The sequence below is a fragment of the Pongo pygmaeus genome, chromosome 4 (assembly GCF_028885625.2).
Source record: "Pongo pygmaeus isolate AG05252 chromosome 4, NHGRI_mPonPyg2-v2.0_pri, whole genome shotgun sequence".
Taxonomy (NCBI): Eukaryota; Metazoa; Chordata; class Mammalia; order Primates; family Hominidae; genus Pongo; species Pongo pygmaeus.
The window spans coordinates 84,177,587-84,204,122 of NC_072377.2; the positions used below are offsets into that span (position 1 = coordinate 84,177,587).

The 26,536-nt window shown below is 41.2% G+C and overlaps 1 protein-coding gene and 2 pseudogenes across 5 annotated transcripts in view; 2 read left to right on the plus strand and 1 right to left on the minus strand.

Moving 5' to 3' along the window:
• Positions 1 to 2,836: 2,836 nt before the first annotated feature.
• Positions 2,837 to 26,536, plus strand: part of FAM151B (family with sequence similarity 151 member B) — a 58,114-nt gene continuing 34,414 nt past the window's right edge. For 3 of the 5 annotated variants that reach the window (XM_063665447.1, XM_063665448.1, XM_063665449.1), the window contains exons 1-2: positions 3,267 to 3,773; positions 17,469 to 17,594. In XM_063665447.1, the coding sequence (XP_063521517.1) occupies positions 3,365 to 3,773; positions 17,469 to 17,594 (535 nt within the window). In that variant the 5' untranslated portion in view covers positions 3,267 to 3,364. Of the gene's footprint in view, positions 3,774 to 10,703; positions 10,935 to 17,468; positions 17,595 to 26,536 lie in introns of all 5 variants that reach the window. The other 2 variants (XM_063665450.1, XM_054487339.2) reach the window with 2 other exon arrangements.
• LOC129037083 (ubiquitin-ribosomal protein eS31 fusion protein-like) lies at positions 14,217 to 15,101 on the minus strand (annotated as a pseudogene).
• On the plus strand, positions 15,685 to 17,019 carry LOC129037084 (large ribosomal subunit protein uL30-like; annotated as a pseudogene).

Genomic DNA, 26,536 nt, shown 5'->3' on the forward strand with positions numbered 1-26,536 from the left:
GCATGAGCCACCATGCCTGGCCAGATGGATTTTTTTAAAACCTAACTTATATGCTATCTATACAAGCCACTTATGATACAATGGTACATGCAGGTTAAAAAGTAAAAGGATGGAAAAAGATATTCCATGCAAACACCAAAAAGAAGAAGAAAAGGGGACAAAGCTGGAGTGGTTATTTTGCTATCAGACAAAGCAAATTTCAGAACAAGGAATATTACCCTGTAATTTATTTTTAAATTTATTTATTTATTTATTTATGAGACAGGGTCTCATTGTATTGCCCAGGCCTAGAGTGCAGTGGCTATTCACAGGCACAGTCATGGCACACTACAGCCTTGAACTTACGCTCTTAACCCATCCTCCTGCCTCAGCCTCCTGGGTAGCTGAGCCTACAAGTGCGTGCCACTGCACCCAGTTCCCCTGTGATTTATTATTGCATTTCATAGACTAGATACCAAGTTCAGAGAGAGAGTAATCTGTCCAAAGTCACACAGCTAGAAACTAAATTGGAATTTGAGGGAAAACTTTCTAGCTATTAGGACTCTGAAAATGAGATAAGCTGTATTCATGCAGTGCTTTTGTTTTGATTTTGAGACAGAGTCTCACTGTGTGGCCCAGGTGGAGTGCAGTGATGTGATCATGGCTCACTGCAGCCTTGACCTCCTGGGCTCAAGCAATCCTCCCACCTTAGCCTCCTGATTAGCTGATACTACAGGCACATGCCGACACACCTGGCTTGTTTTTATTTTTTGTAGAGATGGGTCTCACTATGTTGCCCAGGCTGGTCTCAAAGTCCTGGTCTCCTCCTGCCTCAGCCTCCCAAAGTGCTGGGATTACATGTGTGAGCCACCACGCCTGGCCTTTATTCCTGTTTAGATGTCACCAAAAGCAGCCCCAGACTCAAATTGGGGCCTGTGTCTCACATTCTAATCGTTATATTCTTTCCCCAGTGCAGCATGTACCCTTAACTTACAAAACCTTTGTTTTGTGCCAAAAAAGTAATTAGACTTATTTTTACCATAAAATTTCCAAACACTCAGAAGTAAAGGAAATAGGATGAAAATCTATATACCCAGCCTACAACAATCCTCCAAGTCAACACTGTCAAGACTTGCCTGTTTTGCTTCATCCATCCCTTAATTTCTTTGCTGGGGCATTTTAAAGCAAATATCAGACATATCCTTTCACGCCTCACACTTCAACATGCAGCTCTAAAAATAAGGACAGTGAAGAGGAATTTTGAGTCAGTTATTGTAAAATATATGAAAATATTGTAATATTGTGACCAAATGTCATAAAAACTTAGCAAACTGATGCAGGAACAGAAACCAAATACTGCATGCTCTTACTTATAAGTGAGAGCTAAATGATGAGACACATGGACAGAGTGGGGAACGACACACTGGGACTTTTGGAGGGTGGAGGGTGGGAGGAGGGAGAGGACCAGGAGAAACAATGAATGGGTACTAGGATTAATACCTGGGTGATGAAACAACCTGTACAACAAACCCCTATGACACAGTTTACCTATGTAACAAACCTGCACTTGGACCCCTGAAGTTAAAAGTTAAAAAAAAAAAAAAAAAGAAAAGCCGGGCACAGTGGCTCATGCCTGCAATCCCAGCACTTTGGGAGGCTGAGGCGGGTGGATCACTTGAGGTCAGAAGTTCGAGACCAGCCTGGTCAACATGGTGAAACCTTGTCTCTACTAAAAATACAAAAATTAGCTGGGTGTGGTGGTGTGTGCTTGAAATCCCAGCTACTCAGGAGGCTGAGGCGGGAGAATCACTTGAACCCGGGAGGTGGAGGTTGCAGTGAGCCGAGATCGTGCCACTGCACTCCAGCCTGGGCAACAGAGTAAGACTTCATCTAAAAAAAAAAAGAAGTTTTTTAAAAAAGACTTGTACTGCAATCAGTGCCATCAAGGAAGTGAAAAGACAATCTGCACAATGAGAGAAAATATTGCAAATATTTGCAAATTATCTGTTAAGGGACTTGTATTGAGACTATATAAAGAATTCTCAATTGAAATGAGCACAGGATTTGAGAAGACATTTCTCCAAAGGAAATATATAAATGACCAATAAGCACCTGAAAATGTGCTCAATATTATTAGTAGGGAACTGCAAATCAAGATAATGAGGTAGTACTTCATATCTACTAGGATGCTATAATTTAAAAAACACATAATAACAAGTACTGGTAAGGATGTGGGGAAATTGGAATCTTCATACATTGCTGGTGGGAATGAAAGATGGTACAGCTGATTTGCAAAACTGGCAGTTCCTCACACAGTTAAACAGTTACTATATGAACAAGTAGTTCCACTCCTAGGTATGTACACAGATATGTACACAGGAATGTGTTCATATACATCCACACAAAACTTGTCCGTGAATGTTCATAGCAGCAGCATTCATAAAAGACAAAATGTAGAAACAACCCGAATGTCCATCAGCTGTCGAATGGACACACATAAAATGTGGTATTTACAAACTGGAATTTATTCCAACATAAGAAGGAAGTACTGATAAATGCTAAAACATGGATGAATTTTGAAAACATGCTAAGTGAAAGAAGCCAGTTACAAAGATCATACATACAGTCTGTGATTCTATTTACATGAAATTCCAGAATAGGCAAATTCATGAGACAGAAAGTAGATGAGTTGTTGCCTGGGGGTAGGAAGCGGGTAAATGGAGAGTGATTGCTTTGGAGTGATGAAAAATATTTTATCTGAAAGGCTGGGCCAGAATAGCTCCCCTTTGTATTACGTGTCAGGTGATGATAGTTATCCTAACTCTACCACTGGCAGATTGAGTTTTTTGGTCACAGAAGCTGAAAATGGCAGAGCTTTGTTGCTAATTCTGATCACTAGTTTGGCTTCAGAAAGTAATGAGTTTAAGGAGAGCTAGAAAGACAGTGGATGGGAGGACCCAGTTGCTGAGAGCGTTTTCTGAGTGAACACTGGTAGAGAGACAGAAGGGGAGAGAAAACTTCAAGTTATCAGCTCGGTAACTTTGTACAAAAACTTATTTATTTATTTATTTATTTATTTTTTGACAGAGTCTAGCTCTATCGCACAGACCGGAGCGCAGTGGAGCGATCTCGGCTCTCTGCAACCTCCACCTCTCCGGTTCAAGCCATTCTTGTGCCTCAGCCTCCCGAGTAGCTGGGATTACAGGCGCGCGCCACCATGCCCGGATAATTTTTTAAATTTTCAGTAAGGACTGGTTTTAACCATGTCGGCCAGGATGGTCTCGAATTCCTGACCTCAAGTGATCCGCCCACCTCGGCCTCCCAAAGTGCTGGAGTACAGGCCTGAGCCACCGTGCCCGGCCAGAAACACTGATTTTTATCAGTAATGATTCCACACCCTTTTAGGATATTACTAACATTTAAAAGAAAATGTACCCAACTTTTGAAATTCGTGCTCCACTCCAGCAACTGCTTTCAATCGGAGTTGCATCCTGCGCCGCAGTATGCCCTAACGCAGCGTTATCTTCAGAGCTACCACCGGCTTCCGAAACCTTTCGGAGGAGCGCTTCGCCAACACCTGCACGGCGGAGCGGCGCGCCAGCCTTTGCGCCTGCGTGCCGCGGCTCTGTTTGGTTTCGCTTCGCTGGCGCCCGCAGTGCTCCTCCCCCGCCGAGGCCTGTGGTTTGTGGAGTCGAATTTCCCTGCCACCAGTGCTCGGTTAGCAGGGGCGCCAGCCTGGGCGCCTGCGCGGACAGCGGGCGTCGTCACCATGGCAGTATCCGCTGGAGGCCCAGGTAAGCGCCGAGCGCGCGGCCTCTGCCTGGAGGTGGGGCGCTTTGAGAGGCTCCGCCGGCGGCACCCTCCTTTTGCGGGCTCCCGCGGTCTTCTTTGCTAGAGACCTGGGAGCGCGCCGCGCAGAAGCGGGCGGCTGGGCTTGGAGCCTGCTCTGCACTCGGGGCGCGCCCGCGATCTCCTGGCGAGGACCTCGGTTTGCCGGGTGGGCGCTAAGGGACAGGCGTTAAGGGGAGGTCGAGAATGGCGGGGTCAGTGTCTTTTGAGGTCTGGGATGGAAAGAAAGGAATGTGACGTTTCCCTAATTCTTAATTTCAGCCGACCGCATGGGGGCGGTCTGGGTCAGTCGGTTCCTCTTTGAAAGCTGGGGAGGCTTGGGAATGCGGACTGGGCCGGGCCCGGCATAGTCCCGCTGCTGAGCGCGCTGCCTGGAAAGCTGGCAGAGTGCGGCTCGCTTGATTCCCCTTGGAATCAGGTGCTTCAACTCGCGGGACAGCAGTTCCGCTCTTGAAGGTTACAGTATATTTTCTGTAAACTGAAGTAGTGGCATGAGACAACGTCAGTGACGCGTTCTTTCTTCAGTTTAGATTTTTTCCCTAATTGTAAAAATGATACACGCTTTCACCATTCTGACTAGCAGGCTGTATAAATACAGGTTCTCTTCTGAATCGATGCACGGTTTACAGAATCTTGGAATAAAATGTGTGTGTAAGCGAAAAATGTCCAGGTCCTGATAAATGCCATTATAGAACATTTATAAAGTATATTAGTATAGGGAAATAGGAAAAACAAATCCCCCAAATGCTGATACCCACAGGCACCACTACTAACTTTTTGGTATTTTCTAACAACCCTGACTCTTAAAAATAGAGTTAAGATCATGGTAAACATAATTTCTAAAATCCTGCATCTTATACTATCCCATGTCACCAAGGTTTTTATAAACATAATTTTGAATGACTGAATTGTTTTATACAATTATATTGTATACAATTATATTGTAATTAACCAGTCTCCTCCTAATGTTGAACGTTAATCAGTCGTTTCCTGTTTTGTTTTGTTTTGTTTTGTTTTTTGTTAGAATTCGTTCTTACAATGAACATTTTTGCATTGTTCTTTCTCAGTTATGTTTTTGGTTTGTTTTTATCCTGGACATGATTCTTGTAACTGAAATTACTGGATCAAAGGATGTGAACTTTTTTCTCTCTCACTTTTCTAAGATCTGGGCTAAACCTCCATAGAACATTTTCTTCAGACCAGAGTTTTCCTTTTTTAACCCTTGTGCTCTTTACTTCTCAGTATAAATCCTTTTAATGCCTAGTTTTCCTAAGAATCCAAACAAATCTGGGACAAAGCTCACACTCAAGACTTACACCATTCTCACTCACAGGCTGTATAAATCCAGATTCTCTTCTGAATCGATGCAAGGTTTACAAAATCTTGGAATAAAATGTGTGCACAAGTGAAAAATGTCCAATTCCCGACAAATGCCATTTTTAAAAAAACAAATTTGCGGGCCGGGCGCGGTGACTCACGCCTGTAATCCCAGCACTTTGGGAGGCCGAGGTGGGCGGATCACGAGGTCAGGAGATCAAGACCGTCCTGGCTAACACTGTGAAATCTCGTCTCTACTAAAAATACAAAATAATTAGCCGGGCGTGGTGGCGGCGCCTGTAGTCTCAGCTACTCCGGAGGCTGAGGCAGCAGAGTGGCGTGAACCCGGGAGGCGGAGCTTGCAGTGAGCCGAGATCGTGCCACTGCACTCCAGCCTGAGCAACAGAGAGAGACTCTGTCTCAAAACAAAAACAAAAAATTTCTTCTCATTACTGAGTTACTGATAAAACTAATTCTTAACCAGATTCTTCCGTTATATGTCATTTTTCCCCCTTAAACACACACACACACACACACACATTCTCAACATAAAAAAGTTCAAAAGGCACAATAGGATGTATAGTGAAAAGTTCCGTCTTGGCCGGGCTTGGTGGTTTACGCCTGTAATCTGAACACTTTGAAAGGCAGGAGGATCGCTTGAGCCCTGGAGTTTGGATCAGCCTGGGCAACACAGGGAGGCCTTATCTCTACAAAAGAAAACAAATAAATTAGCCAGGTATGGTGGTGGCACATACCTGTGGACCCAGCCACTCAGGAGGAGACTGAGGTGGGAGAATCGCTTGAGCCGGAGAGGCTGCAGTGAACCAAGAACATGCCAGCCTGGGCAACAGAGCCAGAGCCTTAAAAAAAATTAATAAATTCTGAAAAATCCTTACTGATGTACAATTTGCATACTATTAATATACAACTTACTCATTTAAAGAGTATAATTCAGTGGTTTTAGCTTATTTACTTGATTTTAGCTTATTCACAGACTTGTGCAACAATTACCACAATTAATTTTAAAACATCTTCACCTTACAAAAAGAAACACTTCCCCATCCCCCACCCTTTAACACCCACAACTGCTATTCTTCTACTTTCTGTCTCTATGAATTTGCCTGTTCTGGACGTTTCATATAAATGGAATCATCCAATATAGACCCTCTTATGTCTGGCTTCTTCCACTTATCATAGTGTTTTCAAGATTCATCCATCTTGTAGCATGTTTCAATACTTCATTCCTTTTTACAGCCAAAAAAGGAATTGCATGAAACACCACATTTTGTTTATCCACTCATTAGTTGACGGACATTTGAGTTGTTTCCATCTTTTGGGTATAGTGAATAATGCTACTGTGAACATTTGTGTACAGGTTTTTGTGTGGACATATGGTACATTGTCTTTAATGGTAAGTCAATTCTGGTAGTCACTTTTGGAAACTGGAAGGAACCTTAATGATTGTCTAGTCCAGGGGTCAGCAAATAGCAAACTTTCTTTTTTAATTTTATTTTTAATTGACAAATAATAATTGCATATTTGTGAGATACAATGTGATGTTATGATACATGTATACATGGTAAAATGATTAAGTCAGGCTAATTAATATATCCATCACCTCACATACTTATCATTTCTTTGTAATGAGAACATTTAAAATCTACTCATTTAAGAAGTTCAAAATATATAATACACTATTATTATTATTATTATTGAGACAGGGTCTCCCTCTGTCACCCAGGCTGTGAGTGCAGTGGTGCAATCATGGCTCACTGCAGCCTTGACCTCCTGGGCTCAAGTGATCTTCCTGCCTCAGCCTCCTGAATAGCGGGGACTACAGGCACACACCACCATGCCTGAGTTCTTATTATTGTTAGTTTTAGTGGTAGAGACAAGGTCTTGCTTCATTGCCCAGGCTGGTCTCGAACTACTGAGCTTAAGCAGTCCTTCCGCCTCAGCCTCCCAAAGTGCTAGAGTTACAGTTGTGAGCCAGCAGGCCTGGAATTACTAACTATAGTCACCATGCTGTGCAATAGATCTCGGGAACTTGTTCCTCCTGTCTAACCGGAACTTTGCACCCTTTGACTGACATATCCCCCTCCAATCCAATTGCCCTGGCTGCATCCCTGGCCTCTGGTAACCACTATTCTACTTTCTACTCCTAGAGCTCTACTTTTTGATATCCCAAATGTGAGACTATGCAGTATTTTTCTTTCCATACCTGGCTTATTTCACTTAGCATACTGCCCTCCAGGTTTCTTCATTTGTCGAAGATGACGGAATTTTCTTTTTTAAGGCTGAATAGTACTCCATTGTGTATCTATACCACATTTTCTTTATCCATTTACCCGCTGATGGCGCTTAGGTTGTTTCCATATCTTAGTGGTCAGCAAACTTTTTCTGTAAAGAACCAGATATTAAATTTTGGGCTTTGCAAGGCATAAATTTATGTTCCAGCTGATCAACTCTGCTATGGTAGCTGGAGAACAGCCACAGGTTGCACAGGGAAGGAGGTTGGGATAAATAGAGGGAGCATAGAGGTTTGGAGCAGCAACACGTGATTCCATATGATATTGTAGTGGTGGATACATGCCATTGTACAAGCATCCCTTGTTTTATTGTACTTCATTTTATTGTGCTTTGCAGATAATCCTTTTTTTTTTTTTTTTTTAACAAATTGAAGGTCTGTAGCAACCTCGTATTGAGCAAGTCTGTTGGTGCCGTATTTTTCAATAGCATGTGTTCACTTTGTGTTTGTCACATTTTGGGAATTCTTGCAATATTTCAGATTTTAAAAGTATTATATTTATTATGGTGATCTGTGATCAGTGATCTTCAAATACTACTATAATAATTGTTTTGGGGCACCACAAAGTCAAACTTAATCTGTAAATGTGGTGTGTGAGCCTTGCTGGCTTGGGCAGTGCATGCTGGCTGGCTTGGCGAGGATAAAAAATAAATAAATAAATATGGTGTGTGTTCAGACTGCTTCACCAACCAGCCATACTCCTGTCTCTCTCCCTCTCCTAGGGTCTTACTATTTCCTGAGACACAACAATATTGAAATTAGGCCAGTTAATAACCATACAATGGGTCTAAGTGTTTATGTGAAAGGAAGAGTCACCTGTTTCTCACTTAAAATTGAAAGCCAGAGGGCTGGGCACAGTGGCTTATGCCTGTAATCCCAGAACTTTGGGAGGCTGAGGTGGGAAGATCACATGAAGCCAGCAGTTCAAGACCAGCCTGGGCAATGTACCAAGACCTTGTTTCTACAAAAAATTTTAAAAATTAGCTGGCTGTGGTGGTATGCACCTGTAGTCCTAGCTACTTTGGACACCCAGGCAGGAGGATCACTTGAGCCCATGAGTTTCAGATTATAGTGAGCTATGATTGCACCATTACACACCAGTCTGGGCAACAGAGTGAGACTTGTCTCTAAAAAAAACAAAAACAAAATCAAAAGCTAGAAATGATTAAGCTTAGTGAGAAAAGCATTTAGAAAGCTGAGAGAGGCCTCTTGTGCCAAACAGCTAAGTTGTCAATACAAAGGAAAAGCTCTTGAAGAAAATTAAAAACGCCACTCCATGGAACACACAAATTATAAGAAAGCAAAACAGCCCTATTGCTGATATGGATGTTGCGGGAAGTCAAGGACCCCGAATGAAGGGACCAGCTGGAGCCGAGGCAGAAGAACATAAATTGTAAAGATTTCATGGACATTTATCACTTCCCTAATAATACTCTTATAATTTCTTATGCCTGGCTTTACTTTAATCTCTTAATCATGTTATCATCATAAGCTGAGAATGTACGTCACCTCAGGACCACTGTTGTACAAATTGATTGTAAAATGTGTGTTTGAACAATATGAAATCAGTGTACCTTAAAAAAGAACAGAATAACAGCAATTTTCAGGGAACAAGGGAAGATAACCATAAGGTCTGACTGCCTGGGAGGTCGGGCAGAATAGAGCCATATTTTCCTTCTTGCAGAAAGCCTGTAAATGGATGTGCGAGTAGGAGAGATATCGCTGAATTCTTTTCCCAGCAAGGAATAACCCTGGGGAAGGAATGCATTCCTGGGGGGAGGTCTATAGACGGCTGCTCTGGGAGTGTCTGTCTTATGCGGTTGAGATAAGGATTGAAATACACCCTGGCCTCCTGCAGGACCCTCAGGCTTACTAGGATTGGGAAATTCCAGTCTGGTAAATTCTAGTCAGACTGGTTCTCTGCTCTCAAACCCTGTTTCCTGTTAAGATGTTTATCAAGACAATATGTGCACAGCGGGACATAGACCCTCATCAGTAATTCTAATTTTGCCTTGCCTTGTGATCTTAATTGCCCTTTGAAGCATGTGATCCTTGTGACCTACTCCCTGTTCATACACCCCCTCCCCTTTTAAAATCCCTAATTAAAGACTTGCTTGTTTTGTGGCTCGGGGTCATCATCACGGTCCTACCAATATGTGATGTCACCCCTGGAGATCCAGCTGTAAAATTTCTCTCTTTGTACTCTTTCTCTTTATTTCTCAGACCAGCTGACACTCAGGGAAAATAGAAAAGAACCTACATTGAAATATTGGGGGCTGGTTCCCCCAATATATGGAGAAAGTTTGAGTGGTCTGGATAGATCAAACCAGCCACAACATTCCCTTAAGCCAAAGCCTAATCCAGAGTAAGACCCTAACTCTCATCAATTTTGTGAAGAATGTGAGAAGTACAGAAGCTACAGAAGAAAAGCTGGAGATTCTCAGAGGTTGGTTCATGAGGTTTAAGGGAAAAGGCTGTTTCTACAACAAAAAATTTCAAGGTGAAGCAGCAGGTGCTAATGGAGAAGCTACAGCAAGTGATCCAGAAGATCTAGTTAAGATCATTGATGAAAGTAGCTACACTAACAGCAGATTTTCTTTTCTCTTTCTTTCTTTCTTTCTTTCTTTCTTTTTCTTTCTTTCTTTCTTTCTCCTTCCTTCCTTCCTTCCTTCCTTCCTTCCTTCCTTCTTTTCTTTCTTTCTTTCTCTCTTTCTTGACAGGGTCTTCCTCTGTAACACAGGCTGGAGTGCAGTGGCATGATCATGGCTAATTGCAGCCTTGACCTCCTGGGTTCAATCGATCCTCCCACCTCAGCCCCTCAAGTAGCTGGAACTATAGGCACACACCACCACAGCCTACTAATTTTTGTATTTTTTTGTAGAGACAGGATTTCGTCATGTTGCCCCAGCTGGTCTCGAACTCCTGGGCTCAAGTGATCCTCCCACCTCAGCCTCCCAAAGAGCTGGGACTGCAAGCATGAGCCACTGTGCAGGGCCAACAATAGATTGTCAGTGTAAATAAAACAGCCTTCTATTGTAAGAAGATGCCATTAGAACTTTCATTGCTAGACGGGAAAAGCCAATAGTTGGCTTAAAAGCTTCAAAAGACAGGCTGACTTTCTTGTTAGGGCTAATGCAGCTGGTGACTTTAAGTGGAAGCCAGTGCTTTAAGTGGAAGCCAGATTTACTATACTGAAAATCACAGGGTCCTTAAGAATTATGCTACATCTACTTCTCTGCCTGTGCTCTAGAAACGTAACAACAAAGCCTGGATGACAGCACGTCTGTTTATAGCATGATTTACAGAATATTTTAAGCCCACAGTGGGGACCTGCTGCTCAGGAAAAAAAAGATTTCTTTCAAGATATTACTGTTCATTGACAAGGCACCTGGTCACCCAAGAGCTCTGATGGAGATGTGCAAAGAGATTGATGTTGTTTTCCTGCATGCTTGCATCTATTCTGCAGCCCATGGATCAAAGGGTAATCTTGACTTTCAAGTCTTATTATTTGAGAAATGTTTTGTAAATCTATAGCTGCCATAGATAGTGATTCCTCTGATGGATGTGGGCAAAGAGTCATCATCCTAGATTCCATCAAGAAGATTTGTGATTAATGGGAGAAGGTAAAAATATCAACATTAACAGGAGTTTGGAAGAAGTTGATTCCAACTCTCGTGGGTGACTTTGAGGGATGCAAGACTTCAGTAGAGGATGTAACTGCAAATATGATAGAAATAGCAAGAGAAGGCGGGGCGCAGCGGCTCATGCCTGTAATCCCAGCACTTTGGGAGGCTGAGGCAGGCGGATCATGAGGTCAGGAGATCGAGACCATCCCGGCTAACACAGTGAAACCCCGTCTCTACTAAAAATGCAAAAAATCAGCCGGGCGTGGTGGCAGACACCTGTAGTCCCAGCTACTCGGGTGGCTGAGGCAGGAGAATGGCATGAACCCAGGAGGCAGAGCTTGCAGTGAGCCGAGATCGTGCCACTGCACTCCAGCCTGGGCGAAAGAGCGAGACTCCATCTCAAAAAAAAAAAAAAAAGTAAGAGAACTAGAATTAGAATGGAGCCTGAAGATGTGACTACATTATTGCAATTTTATGATAAGACTTCAATGAACTAGGAGTTCCTTCTTATGTATGAGCAAAGACAGTATTTTCTTGAGATGTAATCTACTTCTGGTGAAGATGCTGTGAACATTGTTGAAATGACCACAGATGATAAAGAATATTACATACACTTAGTTGTTAAAGCAGCGGCAGAGTTTGAGAGAATTGACTCTCATTTTGAAAGTTCTCCTGTGGGTAAAATGCTATCAAACAGCATTGTGTGCTACAGAGAGATCTTTCATGAAAGGAAGAATCCACTGATGTCGATAACTTCATTGCCTTATTTTAAGAAATTGTCACAGCCGCCACAGCCTTCAGCAGCCACCACCCTGATTGGTCAATAGCCATCACCATTGAGGCAAGACCCTCCACCAGTCAAAGGATTACAGCTAGCGGAAGGCTCAGATGATTAACACTTTTTAGCAATAAAGTATTTTAAAATTAAGGTATGCACTTTTTTTTAGACATCATGCTATTGTACAACTAATAGGCTACAGCATAACAGTGAAAACATAACTTTTATATGTACTGGGAAACCAAAAATTGTGTGACTTGCTTTATTGTGATACTCACTTTATTCCAGTGGCCCATAACTGAACCTGCTATCTCAGATGTACACCTAGACATCTGTCAAAACCTATAAAATGTGTGACACCAAGAGTGAATTCTAATGTAAACTATGGACTTTAGTTAATAACAAAATGTCAGTATTGGCTCATCTATTCTAACAGACATACCACACTAATGCAAGATGTTAAAAATTGGGGAGCTTTAAATAAAAGCAATTTTTTAATTACCAAAAAAGCAAAAACCAGGGAAATTGAGGGAAGAGTGGGGATGACATGGGAACTTTGCTCTTTTTGCTTAATTTTTTTGTTTGTTTTTTGAGACGGAGTCTTGCTCTGTCACCCAAGCCGGAGTGCAGTGGTGTGATCTCGGCTCACTGCAACCTCTACCTCCTGGGTTCGAGCTATTTCCCTGCCTCAGACTCCTGAGTAGCTGGGACTACAGACGTGAGCCACCACACCCAGCTAATTTTTGTATTTCTAGTAGAGAAGGGGTTTCAACATATTGTCCAGGCTGGTCTCAAACTCCTGATCTCAGATGATCTGCCCACCTCGACCTCCCAAAGTGCTGGGATTACAGGCGTGAGCCACCATGCCCAGCCTAATTTTTTTCTGTAAATGAAAACTGCTCAAAAGGCCAGGCACGGTGGCTCACACCTATAATCTCAGCACTTTGGGAGGCAAAGGGCGGCAGATTGCTTGAGGCCAGGAGTTTGAGAACAACCTGGCCAACGTGGTGAAACACCATTTCTACTAAAAATACAAAAAGCAGCCAATGTAATGGTGCATGTCGGTAATCCTAGCTGTTCAGAAGGCTGAAGCATAAGAATTGCTTGAACACAGGAGGCGGAGATTGCAGTGAGCTGAGATCATGCCCCTGCACTCCAGCCTGAGTAACAGAGCAAGACTCTGGCTCAAAACAAAAACAAAAACAAAAACAAAAAACAACAAACAAAACCAATAAAAAAGTACTCAAAAACTCAATCTTAAAAAAGTTGCAACTATTTTTGCCTTTCTCTTGGCCCTGTTTTCAGAGTTACAGCCTGTTTAAATAATAATACTAAGACCTTAGATCATAGGTAATTGGATCCTCTTTAAGTTTTAAGATATATACAGTCGTGGCTTAAATACAAACTAACAATTTCACTTAGTAAAAGGGTAAGGAAAACTTCTTACTTTAAATTTTTTTAAATTCTAGAGTCCTGGTATTTTATTATTACTCTGTAAGTTGCCTTTATAAAAATTCTGAATGCAGTATGTTTAGTTGAAAAGTGCTGTGGAAGGAAGGGGAACATCACACACCGGGGCCTGTCGTGGGGTGGAGGGAGGGGGGAGGGAAAGCATTAGGAGATATACCTAATGTAAATGATGAGTTAATGGGTGCAGCACACCAACATGGCACATGTATACATATGTAACAAACCTGCACGTTGTGCACATGTACCCTAGAACTTAAATAAAAAATAAATAAATAAATAAAAAGTGCTGTGGAAATATCCAATATGAACCATTAACCAACATTTAGGTTTTTCTGGTAACGTCATGCTTATCAGTCCTCTAAATCATTTGGTATATCTCAAAACCTTCATTTTTAACAGCCATGTTAGTCACATATTCTATCATGCATATGTACTGTGATTTAATTATTTTCCTATTGTTGGACATTTGTTACAGCCAATCAATAATGTGCCTTCTAAAATGGCTACCTTAATATTTTAAAGAATGATGGCCATGTGTTGCCATCTTAGTATGAAAGGTCTGTGACTCTATTATATATGCCAAATAGGGCCACGTGTTTTGAGTGGGAGACTGCTTTGGGGATAGTGGATCCTCCACCTAACTGTCCTTTTTTTTTTTTTTTTTTAATTCTGCAGCCCAGTTTTAGAAGTGATTGCTAAGTCCCATGTATGCCCATGTATGTTAGTTAGAATTTGTCTTTATATGCCCCTCCATTCTCTGATCAAATTTTACTTTTTCTCAATATCTTATCAGCACTTTCCGATAGCCATTTTTAGGTTTAAGGTTTTTGGTATTTGGGGGGCTTTTAAAAAAGATGTTAGCTCATGTCTTTTATTAACTCATAGACAATTACTTGTCTTCTGGTTTGTTGAAGCAGTAAGTCAGACAACATTTGCCACAATAATGTCTGTCAAAGTAGCTTGCCATAAACACTCCAGCACCATCTGAATGTCAGTCTCGACAAAGGTAACTAATCTTGCCATTCTCTTCCACCTTATAGTATTTCAGGACAGCCAGCTTCACCTTCTTTCTCTTGTATTTATTATTCTTGGGAGTGGTGTAAGACTTCTTCCTTTTCTTAGCACCACCACAAAGTCTCAACCCAAGATGAAGAGTAGACTCCTTTTGAATGTTGTAGTCAGACAGAGTACCTCCATTTTCCAGTTGCTTGCCAGCAGAGATCCGTTTTTGCTGATCAGGAGGAATTCCTGGATTTTGGCCTTTACCTTTTCTATTGTGTCCGAGGGTTCAACCTTGAGGGTAGTGGTCTTCCCCAGAAGGGTTTTTACGAAATCTGCATTTTGGTGGCAGCTCCACCACAGATGGCAGATGGAAAAAAAAAAAAAAAGTAGTTTTAGGTTTTTAACTGTTGTTAGGCAGAGTTAACAAACAAATAATTAACAGAGGAAAGAATCTCATGCATGGGGAATTTGCAGCCACTTGCTAGGCTCTTTATAAATGTTTGAAGCATGAACAAGGATTAGGGAGGTAAAATTATGGACGACTTTTTTTCATCATTTTCTTCTTTTATGTTATGATATAGTATGGAATAGATCTGGGTTCAGATATTTTTGCTACCACTTACCTTAGTCTTGGTTAACTCACAAGTTTTAATGCTTAATCAAGAGAAAATATGTTATACCAAAAAGTAGTTGAAAGATATGAGAATTATGTATATTGCACACGCTAGATAAACTTATGAATGCTAATTCAAGAGATTACTTGCTCACTCATATAGATGTTGCTGAGAATAATCTGAAGGTAGATAATGCAGTAAGATATGCAATTTAAATATTAAATTGTTAATATAAATATAGAATGGGGTTTCAGGTAGAGAAAACAATTAAGTGTGTAAAACTTAGAATTTTAAATATAGCTTTGGCTTTACATCAGTTTTCCTTATATTTCTGGGACCAGCATTGTAGATAACATCATATGAAATTTCCAGCTTTTAAATATCTGCTTTGGTTTTATTTTCTTCCTACATTCTTACGCTTCTGATGTTCGGACTATCCTTTATGTCTACTAATTATTACATTATATAATATATAACATGTTTATATATATTGTATACTTGCCACATCATAATACTTGTTCTTTGTTTTTAAAATCTTATATTTTCCCCAGCCTAACTACTTTGTTATTATCCCTCAATATCTTGTCTGTTCTTTGTTAAATTTTTTTTTTTACTCCATAACTCAGCAATCCCTTTTCTGGGCACATACCCAAAGGAAATGAAATCACCACTTTGTAAAGATATCTGCACTCCCATGTTCATTGCAGCATTATTTACAGTAGCCAAGGTATGGAAGCAACAAGTGTTTGTTGATAGATGAATGAATAAATAAACTGTGGTACATAGATAAAATGGAATATTATTCAGAATAATATTCAGAATGGAATCTCATTCAGAAGAATGAGAACTTACCATTTTCCACAACATGGATGAGCCCGGAGGACATTAAGTGAAATAAGCCAGACACAGAAAGAAAAATAGTGTATGATCTCACTTATATGTGGAATAAAAAAAAATCAAATATAACAGAAATAGGTGACAAAACAATGGCTATGGGGAGGGGGAAGCAGAGGAAATGGGGTGATGTAGGTTAGAGCATACAGAACAGATACATAAGATGAGCAAGCTGCCTCTTTTTCCGGCTGGAACCATGGAGAGTGTAGAAGAGAAAGAGAAGGTTCCTGCTGTGCCAGAAACCCTTAAGAAAAAGCAAGGGAATTTCGCAGAGCTGAAGATCAAGTGCCTGAGAAAGAAGTTTGCCCAAAAGATGCTTCGAAAGGCAAGGAGGAAGCTTATCTGTGAAAAAGCAAAACACTATCACAAGGAATATAGGCAGATATACAGAACTGAATTTTGAATGGCAAGGATGGCAAGAAAAGCTGGCAACTTCTGTGTACCTGCAGAACCCAAATTGGCATTTGTCCTCAGGATCAGAGGTGTCAATGGTGTGAGCCCAAAGATCCGAAAGGCGTTGCAGCTTCTTCGCCTTCATCAAATCTTCAGTGGAGCCTTTGTGAAGCTCAACAGGCTTCAGTTAACATGCTGAGGATTGTAGAGCCATATATTGCATGGGGGTACCCAAATCTGAAGTCAGTGAATGAACTATTCTACAAGCGTGGTTATGGCAAAATCAATAAGAAGCGAATTGCTTTAACAGATAACACTTTGATTGCTCGATCTCTTGGTAAATATGGCATCATCTGCATGGAGGATCTGATTCATGAGATCTATGCTGTTGGAAAACACTTCAAAGAAGCAAATAACTTACTGTAGCCCTTCAAATTATCTTCGCCATGAGGCAGAATGAAGAAAAAGACCATCCATTTTTATTTTATTTTATTTTATTTTTAAGTCTCACTCTGTCACCCAGGCTGGAGTGCAGTGGCGTGATCTCGGATCACTGCAACCTCTGCCTTCCATGTTCAAGCGATTCTCCTGCCTCAGCCTCTGGAGTAACTGGGATTACAGGCATGCGCCACCACACCTGGCTATTTTTTTTTTTTTGTATTTTTGTTAGAGACAGGGTTCCACCATGTTGGCCAGGCTGGTCTCGAACTCCTGACCTCAAGTAATCCACCCGCCTTGGCCTCCCAAAGTGCTGGGATTATACGCATGAGCCACCACGCCCGGCCGAGAGACCACCCATTTTGTAGAAGGTGGAGATGCTGGCAACAGGGAGGACCAGATCAACAGGCTTATTAGAAGAATGAACTAAGATGTCTACCATGATTATTTTTCTAAGCTGGTCAGTTAATAAACAGTACCTGCTCTCACATTGAAAAAAAAAAGATGAACAAGTCAAGATCTAATGTGCAACATGAGGACTCCAGGTAATAAAACTGTACTGTATATAAGGGATTCATGTTAAATGAGATTTTAGCTGTTCTTGCCACACACAGAGAAAACAGATATGTAAGATGATGGATATGTTAATTTGCTTCATTATAGTAACCTTTTTACTATCTATCTATATATATATCACATAACAGCATATGTGTATCTTAAATATACACAATGAAATTAATTTAAAAAATTTTATCCTTTAAAAAACAATATCACTTTTCATGTAAATACTGTTATTTTAGGATCTTGGAGTGAAAATATACTGGAATATTTTCTGAGAAATAGGCAGATTACAGCAGAAGACGGCGCTGAGATCACCTGGTATCATGCAGCTAACCACAAGGCACAAACGAATGAGGCACTGAAAAGTAAGTCAGTACAGTTACTTGTAATTTACTTTGGATAATAGATTAATTCAACTTCTTTTTTGATATCTAGGTATATTTGCAGATACTAGAGACAGGTGATCCAAGTGTAAGTTCCAGGCTGACATGAGTATTTTATTTATTTTTATTTTTATTTATTATTTAATTATTATTTATTCATTTTTAGAGACATAGTCTCTCTCTGTTGCCCAGGCTGGAATACAAAGGTGTAATCACAGCTCATTGCAGGCTCAAACTCCTGGGCTCAGGTAATCTGTGAGCCATCATACCAGGCTGAACATTTTTATAAAGTGTTTCATTTTGTTTACAAAATGGACAAATTGCATAATGAAAGAATTTTCTTATTTTCCAGAAGCAATTTGCCTGTTATGTCTGATTCGAAACTCTCATATATTATTATATTTTCTTATGTATCTAGTGATTTGAGTAAAACTTTTAAGATCAGGACCATGTATCTTACATATTTTTATGTCTTTCATCATGTACTAATGAGAAACCCACTCAATATTTGTTCAATGGATGGATGAAGGCATTGTATACCAATTTATAATTAATAATTAATAAATAATTGGGCAATATTTATGCCTAAGCTGGAAATCAAGTCTTTGGTTTACTGATTCAACCTGTAATCATTGTATGTATATCCCTTCATTATACAGATGAACATTATAGCAGTGTTTCTCAACCTTTTCCTATAAAGTGCTCATGTTAGTTGCAGCAGGAAAGGAGAATGAAAGCATATCACCACAGGGCCGGGGCAGAGCTTGCAGTACCTGGTCCAACAAGAAATTACCTTGAAATTCCATATTTTATTATAAAAGTGTACGCATTTTTGCATCCTAATCCATTATATATCTCAGCTTCTTTTACTGTCAAAACACTGTTTTAAATTGTATTTTTCTCCTCAAAAGGAAGAATTTTGTCTTGTTTCATATTGAATCCTTAATGCCTAAAACAGTACGTAGCACATAATAACTACACAATGATTATTTAGTAAATGAATTTTAGCAAAATTGATGCCTCAGGAAATGGTTGATTAATGATTGCCAGGAACTGTAAGGAGTCAGTGCTAATGAGTACAGCGTTTCTTTTTTGGATGATGAAATTTTTCTAGAATTAGAGAGTGGTTATAGTTGCATAACCTTCTGAATACACTAAATAAAAACCACTAAAGGGTTCACTTTAAAAAGGTGAATTTTATAGTATGTAAATTATGTCTCAGTTTTTAAAAATGGAAAAAATGATAGGAAAGGAAGAAATAAAACCATTATTCACAGTCAATATGATTGTGTATATAGAAAACAAAAAAATTCTATAGATATATGATCATAATAAATAGGTGAACTTAGAAAATCTCAGGATGTGATCAGGACGCTGGCTCATGCCTGTAATCCCAGCACTTCGGGAAGCAAAGGTGGGTGGATCATTTGACCCCAGGAGTTGAAAATCAGCCTAGGCAACATAGTGAGACCCTGTCTCTACAAAAAATAGAAAAATTAGCTGGGCATGGTGGCATGTACCTGTAGTCACAGCTACTCAGGAAGCTGAGTCAGGAGGATCGATTGAGCCCAAGAGGTGGAGGCTGCAGTGAGCTGTGATTGCGCCATTGCACTCCAACCTAGGTGACAGAGTGAGGACCTTGTCTCAAAAAAAAAAAAAAAAAAAGAAAAGAAAATCTCAGGATTCAAGGTCAAAATAGAAAATAAATTCTGTTTTTCTCTAACAACTGAAAATCTAGAAATACAACTTAAAAAATTGTACAATTTGTATAATATAGTATATACAAAGCCCTTTTGCCATCATAGCCTGGGGATGGTGAAAAGTTACTTTTGCTATGCTGAACAGGAGTTGATGAAGAAAGGCAAAGTCTGGCCATGGTCACAAGCTGGAGCTCCTGTGGGAGAGGCAACGTATGCCTTGATACACAGACTTCCTCCTCTGGCTGTCCCTGTTATATGAGACTATTAGAACCATGCAGTCTCCCAAGCAGAAGTGTGCCCTGACTTTTAAAAGTCTTCTACCCACAGGCTATGGATGGAAGAGTAGGGAGAGGGGCTGGGCAGCTTCTGTATCTTCTGTGTCTCCAGGCCAGGTCTCCCTCTCTTGTTAGGACTGTTAATATTAGTCTATCCAACTGCTTATTGATGTTTCCACTTAGAGATCTCTCATGCGTCTCAAATTTACGTTATCCAAAGTGAGATTCTTGACTGTATTTACTAACCTGCACTTCCTGTGACCTTTCCTGTCTCAGGAAATGGCACCACAATCTACTTAGATGTTTCAACCAGAAATCTAGATGCCATTTTTTCGCTCCTTTCTTTATTCTTTTATCTAATATCCAATCGTAATGATTCTATTCCAAAATGCATTTTAAATTAGTCCACATCTTTCCATCTCTCTTATCATTCACCAGGATTTCTTGCTCGTACTGCTGGAGTTTCCCCTTTTTTTCATGTAGGAGACCTTAGGAACATACTTTACATGGGCCCAGAGACTCCTCAACTTGCCCATTTACTGATTTTTTTTTCTATCTATTGGAAATAATGGAATTAGCAGACTGCGACTAATACTCTTTTTTTTTTGAGATGGAGTCTCGATCTGTCGCCAGGCTGGAGTGCAGTGGCGTAATCTACGCTCACTGCAACCTCTGCCTCCCGGGTTCAAGCCATCCTCCTGCCTCAGCCTCTGAGTAGCCGGGACTACAGGCGTGTGCCACCATGCCCAGCGAATTTTTGTATTTTTAGTAGAGATGGGGTTTCACCATGTTGGCTAGGATGCTCTCCATCTCCTGATCTTGTGATCTGCCCGCCTTGACCTCCCAAAGTGCTGGGATTAGACTATCACTCTTAAATGAAAGATTTCAAGCTTTTGTGCCCCTTTATAACCACACTGATAAAGGAGACCTACAACCCCCTTCCCCAACTTCATCCTGAGAAAATAATAAAAGACTAGATCGTCTATCTTTCTGCAAATTCACTTGCCCTGTTGTCCTTGCAGAGGTTTGGCCATAGGATAAAAGAACAACTTCTCTGTATCTGCCCTCCCCCTGGTGAGATAAGCCACACAAACATCAGGACTCAGCACTATTCACATGGTTGAAGAATTCCACCTTTGGCAGAGGGCTGGAAGCTGTTTGGATAGTACCTGGACATTGCTTAGAATTGCATTTGATAGAGAATAAAAGGAGTATAAAACTCTTTGATTGGTCTTGGTGTTTTGGTGTTTATTTCTTTATTTTTATTTTTTGTAGACAGTCTGGTCCCAAACTCCTGGCTTCAAGCAATCCTCCTGCCTCAGCCTCCCAAAGTGCTGGGATTACAGGTGTGAGCACCACACTCAGCCATTTTGTTATTTTATGCTTTGCCTCACTGTAATTAAAAGATCCTAAATATGGTGTAGCTTAGAGAAGAGAGACATAGCAAACATCCACTGAGTTCTTCTTTTTTTTTTTTTTTGAGACAGAGTCTCGCTCTGTCACCCAGGCTGGAGTGCAGTGGCACGATCTCGGCTCACTGCAAGCTCTGCCTCCGGGGTTCACACCATTCTCCTGCCTCAGCCTCCCAAGTAGCTGGGACTACAGGCGCCCACCACCATGCCTGGCTAATTTTTTGTATTTTTAGTAGAGATGGGGTTTCACCATGTTAGCCAGGATGGTCTCGATCTTCTGACCTCGTGATCTGCCCACCTCGGCCTCCCAACGTGCTGGGATTACAGGCGTGAGCCACCACACCCAGCCACATCCATTGAGTTCTTACTGGATCACCAGTCCCCTTTTCTTTCTTCCTATAAGAACTTTTTTTTTTTTGAGATGGAGTCTCGCACTGTCATCCAGGCTGGAGGGAAATGGCACAATCTCGGCTCACTGCAACCTCTGCCTCCTGTATTCACGTGATTCTCCTGCTTCAGCCTCCCGAGTAGCTGGGATTACAGGCTCACACCACCACACCCGGCTAATTTTTTGTATTTTTATAGAGACGAGGTTTCACTGTGTTGGCTAGACTGGTCTTGAACTCCTGACCTCATGATCCTCCTGCCTCGGCCTCCCAAAGTGCTGGGATTACAGGTGTGAGCCACCACGCCCAGCAAAGAAATTTACTTTTATTAAGGTATCCATTTCTGCTCCATACAAGCATATGGAAACTGGTTCCATTTGTAGCTCCGGGGGTGGATTACAATAAGTTAATCAGCACTTGAAGTTTTCCTGATGATTCATATTGCTCCCATGGTGGGCAAGTGATCAAACTGGGCTCAATTAGATTCAAGTAAAGTAATTATATCTATAATTACAAAAGAAGTTTTATATCTTAAAATTGAAATATGTGAACATGAAAATATGTAGCCCTAGTGGTTATTGGTAGCTGTCTTAAAATCATGAGATGAAATTAGCCTTACGATGAAGACAACACCAAGGACAGTGAAGAAAAGAGACATAAAGATCACGATAACATCACTGAGCTGCTGGTTGTACCACACTTAAAGCTCACCTGACCCCTGGACTTTTAGTTATTTGAGATGATAAATCTACTAGCTTGAATCTGAATTTCTATTTATTTGCAGCCAGAAGCACCCAGTAGATCTATGAGTCCATCCTAACTGGATAGATTATTTTCCCTGCTTCCACACTTGCCCCTGTCCAGTTTATTTTCTACCCAGCATCCCAAGTGGTATATTTAAACATAGATCAAGCCTCTTTATTGGTCTCAAATGGTGTTCCATTTAAAATATTTAATATAATTGCTAGATAGAAACATGTTTGGTTCTACTGCTCTGGTTTCCAAGAGGAGAGATTTTTTTCCCTAAAGGCTTTGACCTCTTGCCTCACTGTTTATTTCTGTCACAGAGGTGGAGAGATTGTTTTGGTTTGTAGTTCTTGACTGGGTGGAGCTAATCTATCAAATGCACTAGGCCCAGCAAGGTGGCTCACACCTGTAATCCCAGCACTTTGGGAGGTCGAGACCAGCCTGGCCACCATGGTGAAACTCCGTCTCTACTAAAAATACAAAAATTAGTTGCGCATGGTGGTGCACGCCTGTAGTCCCAGCTGTTCGGGAGGCTGAGGCAGGAGAATCGCTTGAACCCAGGAAGCAGACGTTGCAGTGAGCCAAGATCATGCCACTGCACTCCAGCCTGGGTAACAGGGTGAGACTCCATCTCAAAAAAAAAATGTGCTGGACAAGGGAGTGAGCTCTTCTCTTCCACTGGGAAGCAGCCATCTGGATATTTGTATTTGTTAGAACTTTGCTTCAAAGGAGTTGTTCCAAGATTGGGACTAGAGGGTGACTGTGGCAGTTAGCGGGTAGCAGACACAGGCTTATTTAGTTCTCAACTAAGCTGTGTAGCAGACACAGGCTTATTTAGTTCTCAACTAAGCTGTGTCCTCTGACCTAGCTTTAGAGGTAATACAAGTATACTTTGATCCCTGTCTACTTAACTTGGCTATTTTATTTCTCAAGATCCATTTGGAGGCCAGGCGTGGTGGCTCACGCCTGTAATCCCAGCACTTTGGGAGGCCGAGGCAGGCGGATTACTTGAGATCAGGAGTTTGAGACCAGCCTGGGCAACATGGAGAAATCCTGTCTCTACTAAAAATACAAAAATTAGCTGGGCATGGTGGTGCATGCCTGTAATCCCAGCTACTTGGGAGGCTGAGGCAGGAGAATCGCTTGAACCCGGGAGACAGAGGCTGCAGTGAGCTGAGATCATGCCACTGCATTCCAGCCTGGGTGACAGAACGAGACTTTGTCTCAAAACAAACAAACAAAAAAACAGATCCATTTGGAGAAAGGGGTGCTATTTATTGGCATCTTCAAACTACCTCAATAACCTGAAGGCCCTGCACAGACTGACCTGTGTCTCCACGTCCACCTTCACAGTGTTTTCACATTCCTAGAAATTCCCACACTGGCCTCACAGCAGTGCCTTGCCTGGCTACACTCCCTCCTCCTTGGGTTGTCATACACATTCTTTCCTGGAAAGCTCTTTTTCCCACGCTCTGCCTTGCTAACCCCTTAAGCTGATCCTTTGGTATCGGCTGAATTGTCACTTCCTCAAAAAGACTTTTCCTGACTCCAGAATCAAAATTCAGGGAAGCACCTTCCTTTGTGGCCTTTTGTGACTAGCTTCTTTCAATTAGTATGTTTTCAAAGTTCAGCTGTTTTCTAGTGTGTATCAGTTCTTTATTCCTTTTTATGGCTGAATCATTTTTGTGTGTGGATATACCACATTTTGTTTATCCATTCATCAACTGATAGACATTGGTTGTTTCCCTTTTTTGCTACTATGATTACTGCTGCTATGAACATTCACATACAGGTGTTTTTGTAGACATGCGTTTTCAGTTCTCCTGCTTATATGTCTAGGAGTAGAATTGCTGGGTCATATGGTAACTATATGTTTAACTTTTTAAAGAACTGCCAAACTTTTCCAAAGTGCCTGCTCCCTTTTACATTCCTCCTAGCAGTGTGGATAAGGGTTCTAGTTTCTCCACATCTTTGCCAACACTTGTTATTGTACTTTTTTTCTTTAAATTATAGCCAGCTAAGTGTATATGAATTGGTGTCTCATTGTGGTGTAGATTTGCATTCCCTAAAGACTAATGCTGGTGAGCATCTCTTTGTGTGCTTTTTGGAAATTGGCTTATATTTGCAGCTGAGTAGCTTTCTTAGCCTGTTCCCTGCCTGTAGAAATTTGGGAGCCCACAGACCTCTTTTCATTTTGAACTATCTCTGTCCTTTTGTGTCCAAGTAGATATACCTCCCTTAAAAATATAGTGGGCTTTTAATATATTAAATTTAATCAGAGGCCACACCCCCAAGTCTCTTTGAGGTAGTCCTCTCTCTACTTTAGTATGCAAGTTAAAGTGCAGTGGACAACACCCTTAAGATTCCAGAAGATTCTATATCTAGCTATGTGGCTACATGAGGCACCTTTCTGAGGGCTTAATAAAGGGTCATATGGTTGTACCCTTGGCTTGATATTGACACTGAGGCCATATTTTACTGGTGGTGCTATGGTTTGAATGTTTGTTCCATCCAAAACTCATGTTGAAATTTTTTGTTTTTTTTAAGAGACAACGTCTCACTCTGTCACCCAGGCCGTAGTGCAGTGATGCAATCACAGCTCACTACAGCCTTGACCTCTTAGGCTTAAGCGATTCTCCCTCCTCAGCCTTCTAAGTAGCTGGGACTACAGGTGTGTGCCACCAGCATGCCTGGCTAATTTTTTTTTTTTTTTTTCCAGTAGAGATGAGGTCTCACTATGTTGCCCAGGCTGGTCTTGAACTCCTATGCTCAAGTGATCTCCTCCCGCCTCTGCCTCCCAAAGTGCTGGGATTACAGGAGTGAGCCACCACTCTGGCTTCATGTTGAAATTTAATTGCCAGTGTAACACTACTGTGAGGTGATTAGGCCATGAGGGATCCACCTTCATGGGTGGGTTTAATGCCATATTTAAAGGACTTTGGAAAGTGGGTGTTCTCTCCCTCCGTCTTCCACCAGGTGAAAATGCAGTGAGAAGGCCCTCTTTAAGTATCAGCACTTTGATATTGGATTTCCCAGCCTCCAGAATGGTGAGCCAATAAATGTCTGTTTATTATAAATTACCCAGTCTATGTTATTCTGTCATCACAGTATAACACAGACTAAGACAGGCAACACCCTAGATTTAACTTTTGGCCCGAGACTGTCTCTTACTTTGAGAATCTCTTGCCAGCTGGAGAGGACAGGAATAAGAAACAGTTTTATTTTTGAATTCAGAAAGTCCTGATTTGGAAATATTTTCTCTATATGCTGCTGAAAATCTGAAACGTTAATTATTTAGCTTAGCTCTTTCTTCTCATTCTTTATTATGAGCAGTTAAAAGAAGCCAGTTGCCACTTTCACCATTTCCCCAGAAACCTCTTTAGCCAAATCCACAGATTCATTGGGTATCCTCTCTATCTTCCACCAGTTGCTACAGTGACAGTGTTGCCAGAAGTTTTACCACTATGGAAAACAATAAAATGAGCTTATTGTTCTCAAGTTTCCAATAAGAATTTCTGCACTGCTCTTCCAGCTTCCATGAACAGTTCCCTCCTTGCCTTTCTTAGCCTCCACCAGGTCACAAAGCCAATGCCACATGTTTCATGTTTTTGATATGGCAACACTCCACTTCCAGCTACCTATTACTTTTTATCTATTGCTATGTAATAGAATACCCAAAAATGAGTGACTTAAAAGAGCAGTGCTGTATTTTTTTCTCATGATTTTATGGGTCAGCTGGGTGGTTCTTCTGTTGCATGTAGTACGGGCTTAGGATGTTCATGTAGCTGCATTCAGCTGGGTGCCCAGCTGGGCCTGGAAATTCTAAAATGACCTCACTCATATGTCAGTGGCCATAATGCTCTCTGTCAGATAGGAAGTCTTAGTTCTCCTCCACGTGGCTTCTCGCTCTCTACGTGGTCTCTCAGTCTTCAGTAATCTCACCTGAATGTCTTTACATGGTGGCTGGATTTCAAGACTAAGAAAGCCGAAGGTGCCAGCTGTTTTAAAGGCTAGGCCTAGAACTGACAGTTTTATTTCCACTACCTTCTGTTGGTCAAAGCAGGTCAAAAGTGGTGCCAATCATAATCCCAAAAGACGCAATCCCAAATGCCATATCCCGAGTGTTGAATTGCTGAAAGATCAAAATCCATAGTCTAAAATCCCTAATATCTAATTGAATCCCCAAACTATAATGATAGATTTAGAATTAGGTGCAGTCAAGGCTTATAAGAGTGAATTTCAAGTTGTTACCAGTAAAGTTTGTCTTTTTCATTCAGCCTCATGCCTTTGACAGAAAACTCAGATGAGTGGATTGGCCACGTGAGATGGCAGTGACAAAAACTTCAGTTTAAAATGCCTTATGGGTCTGCATTGGCATTCCTTCCCGCTGATGAAATTCCAGGA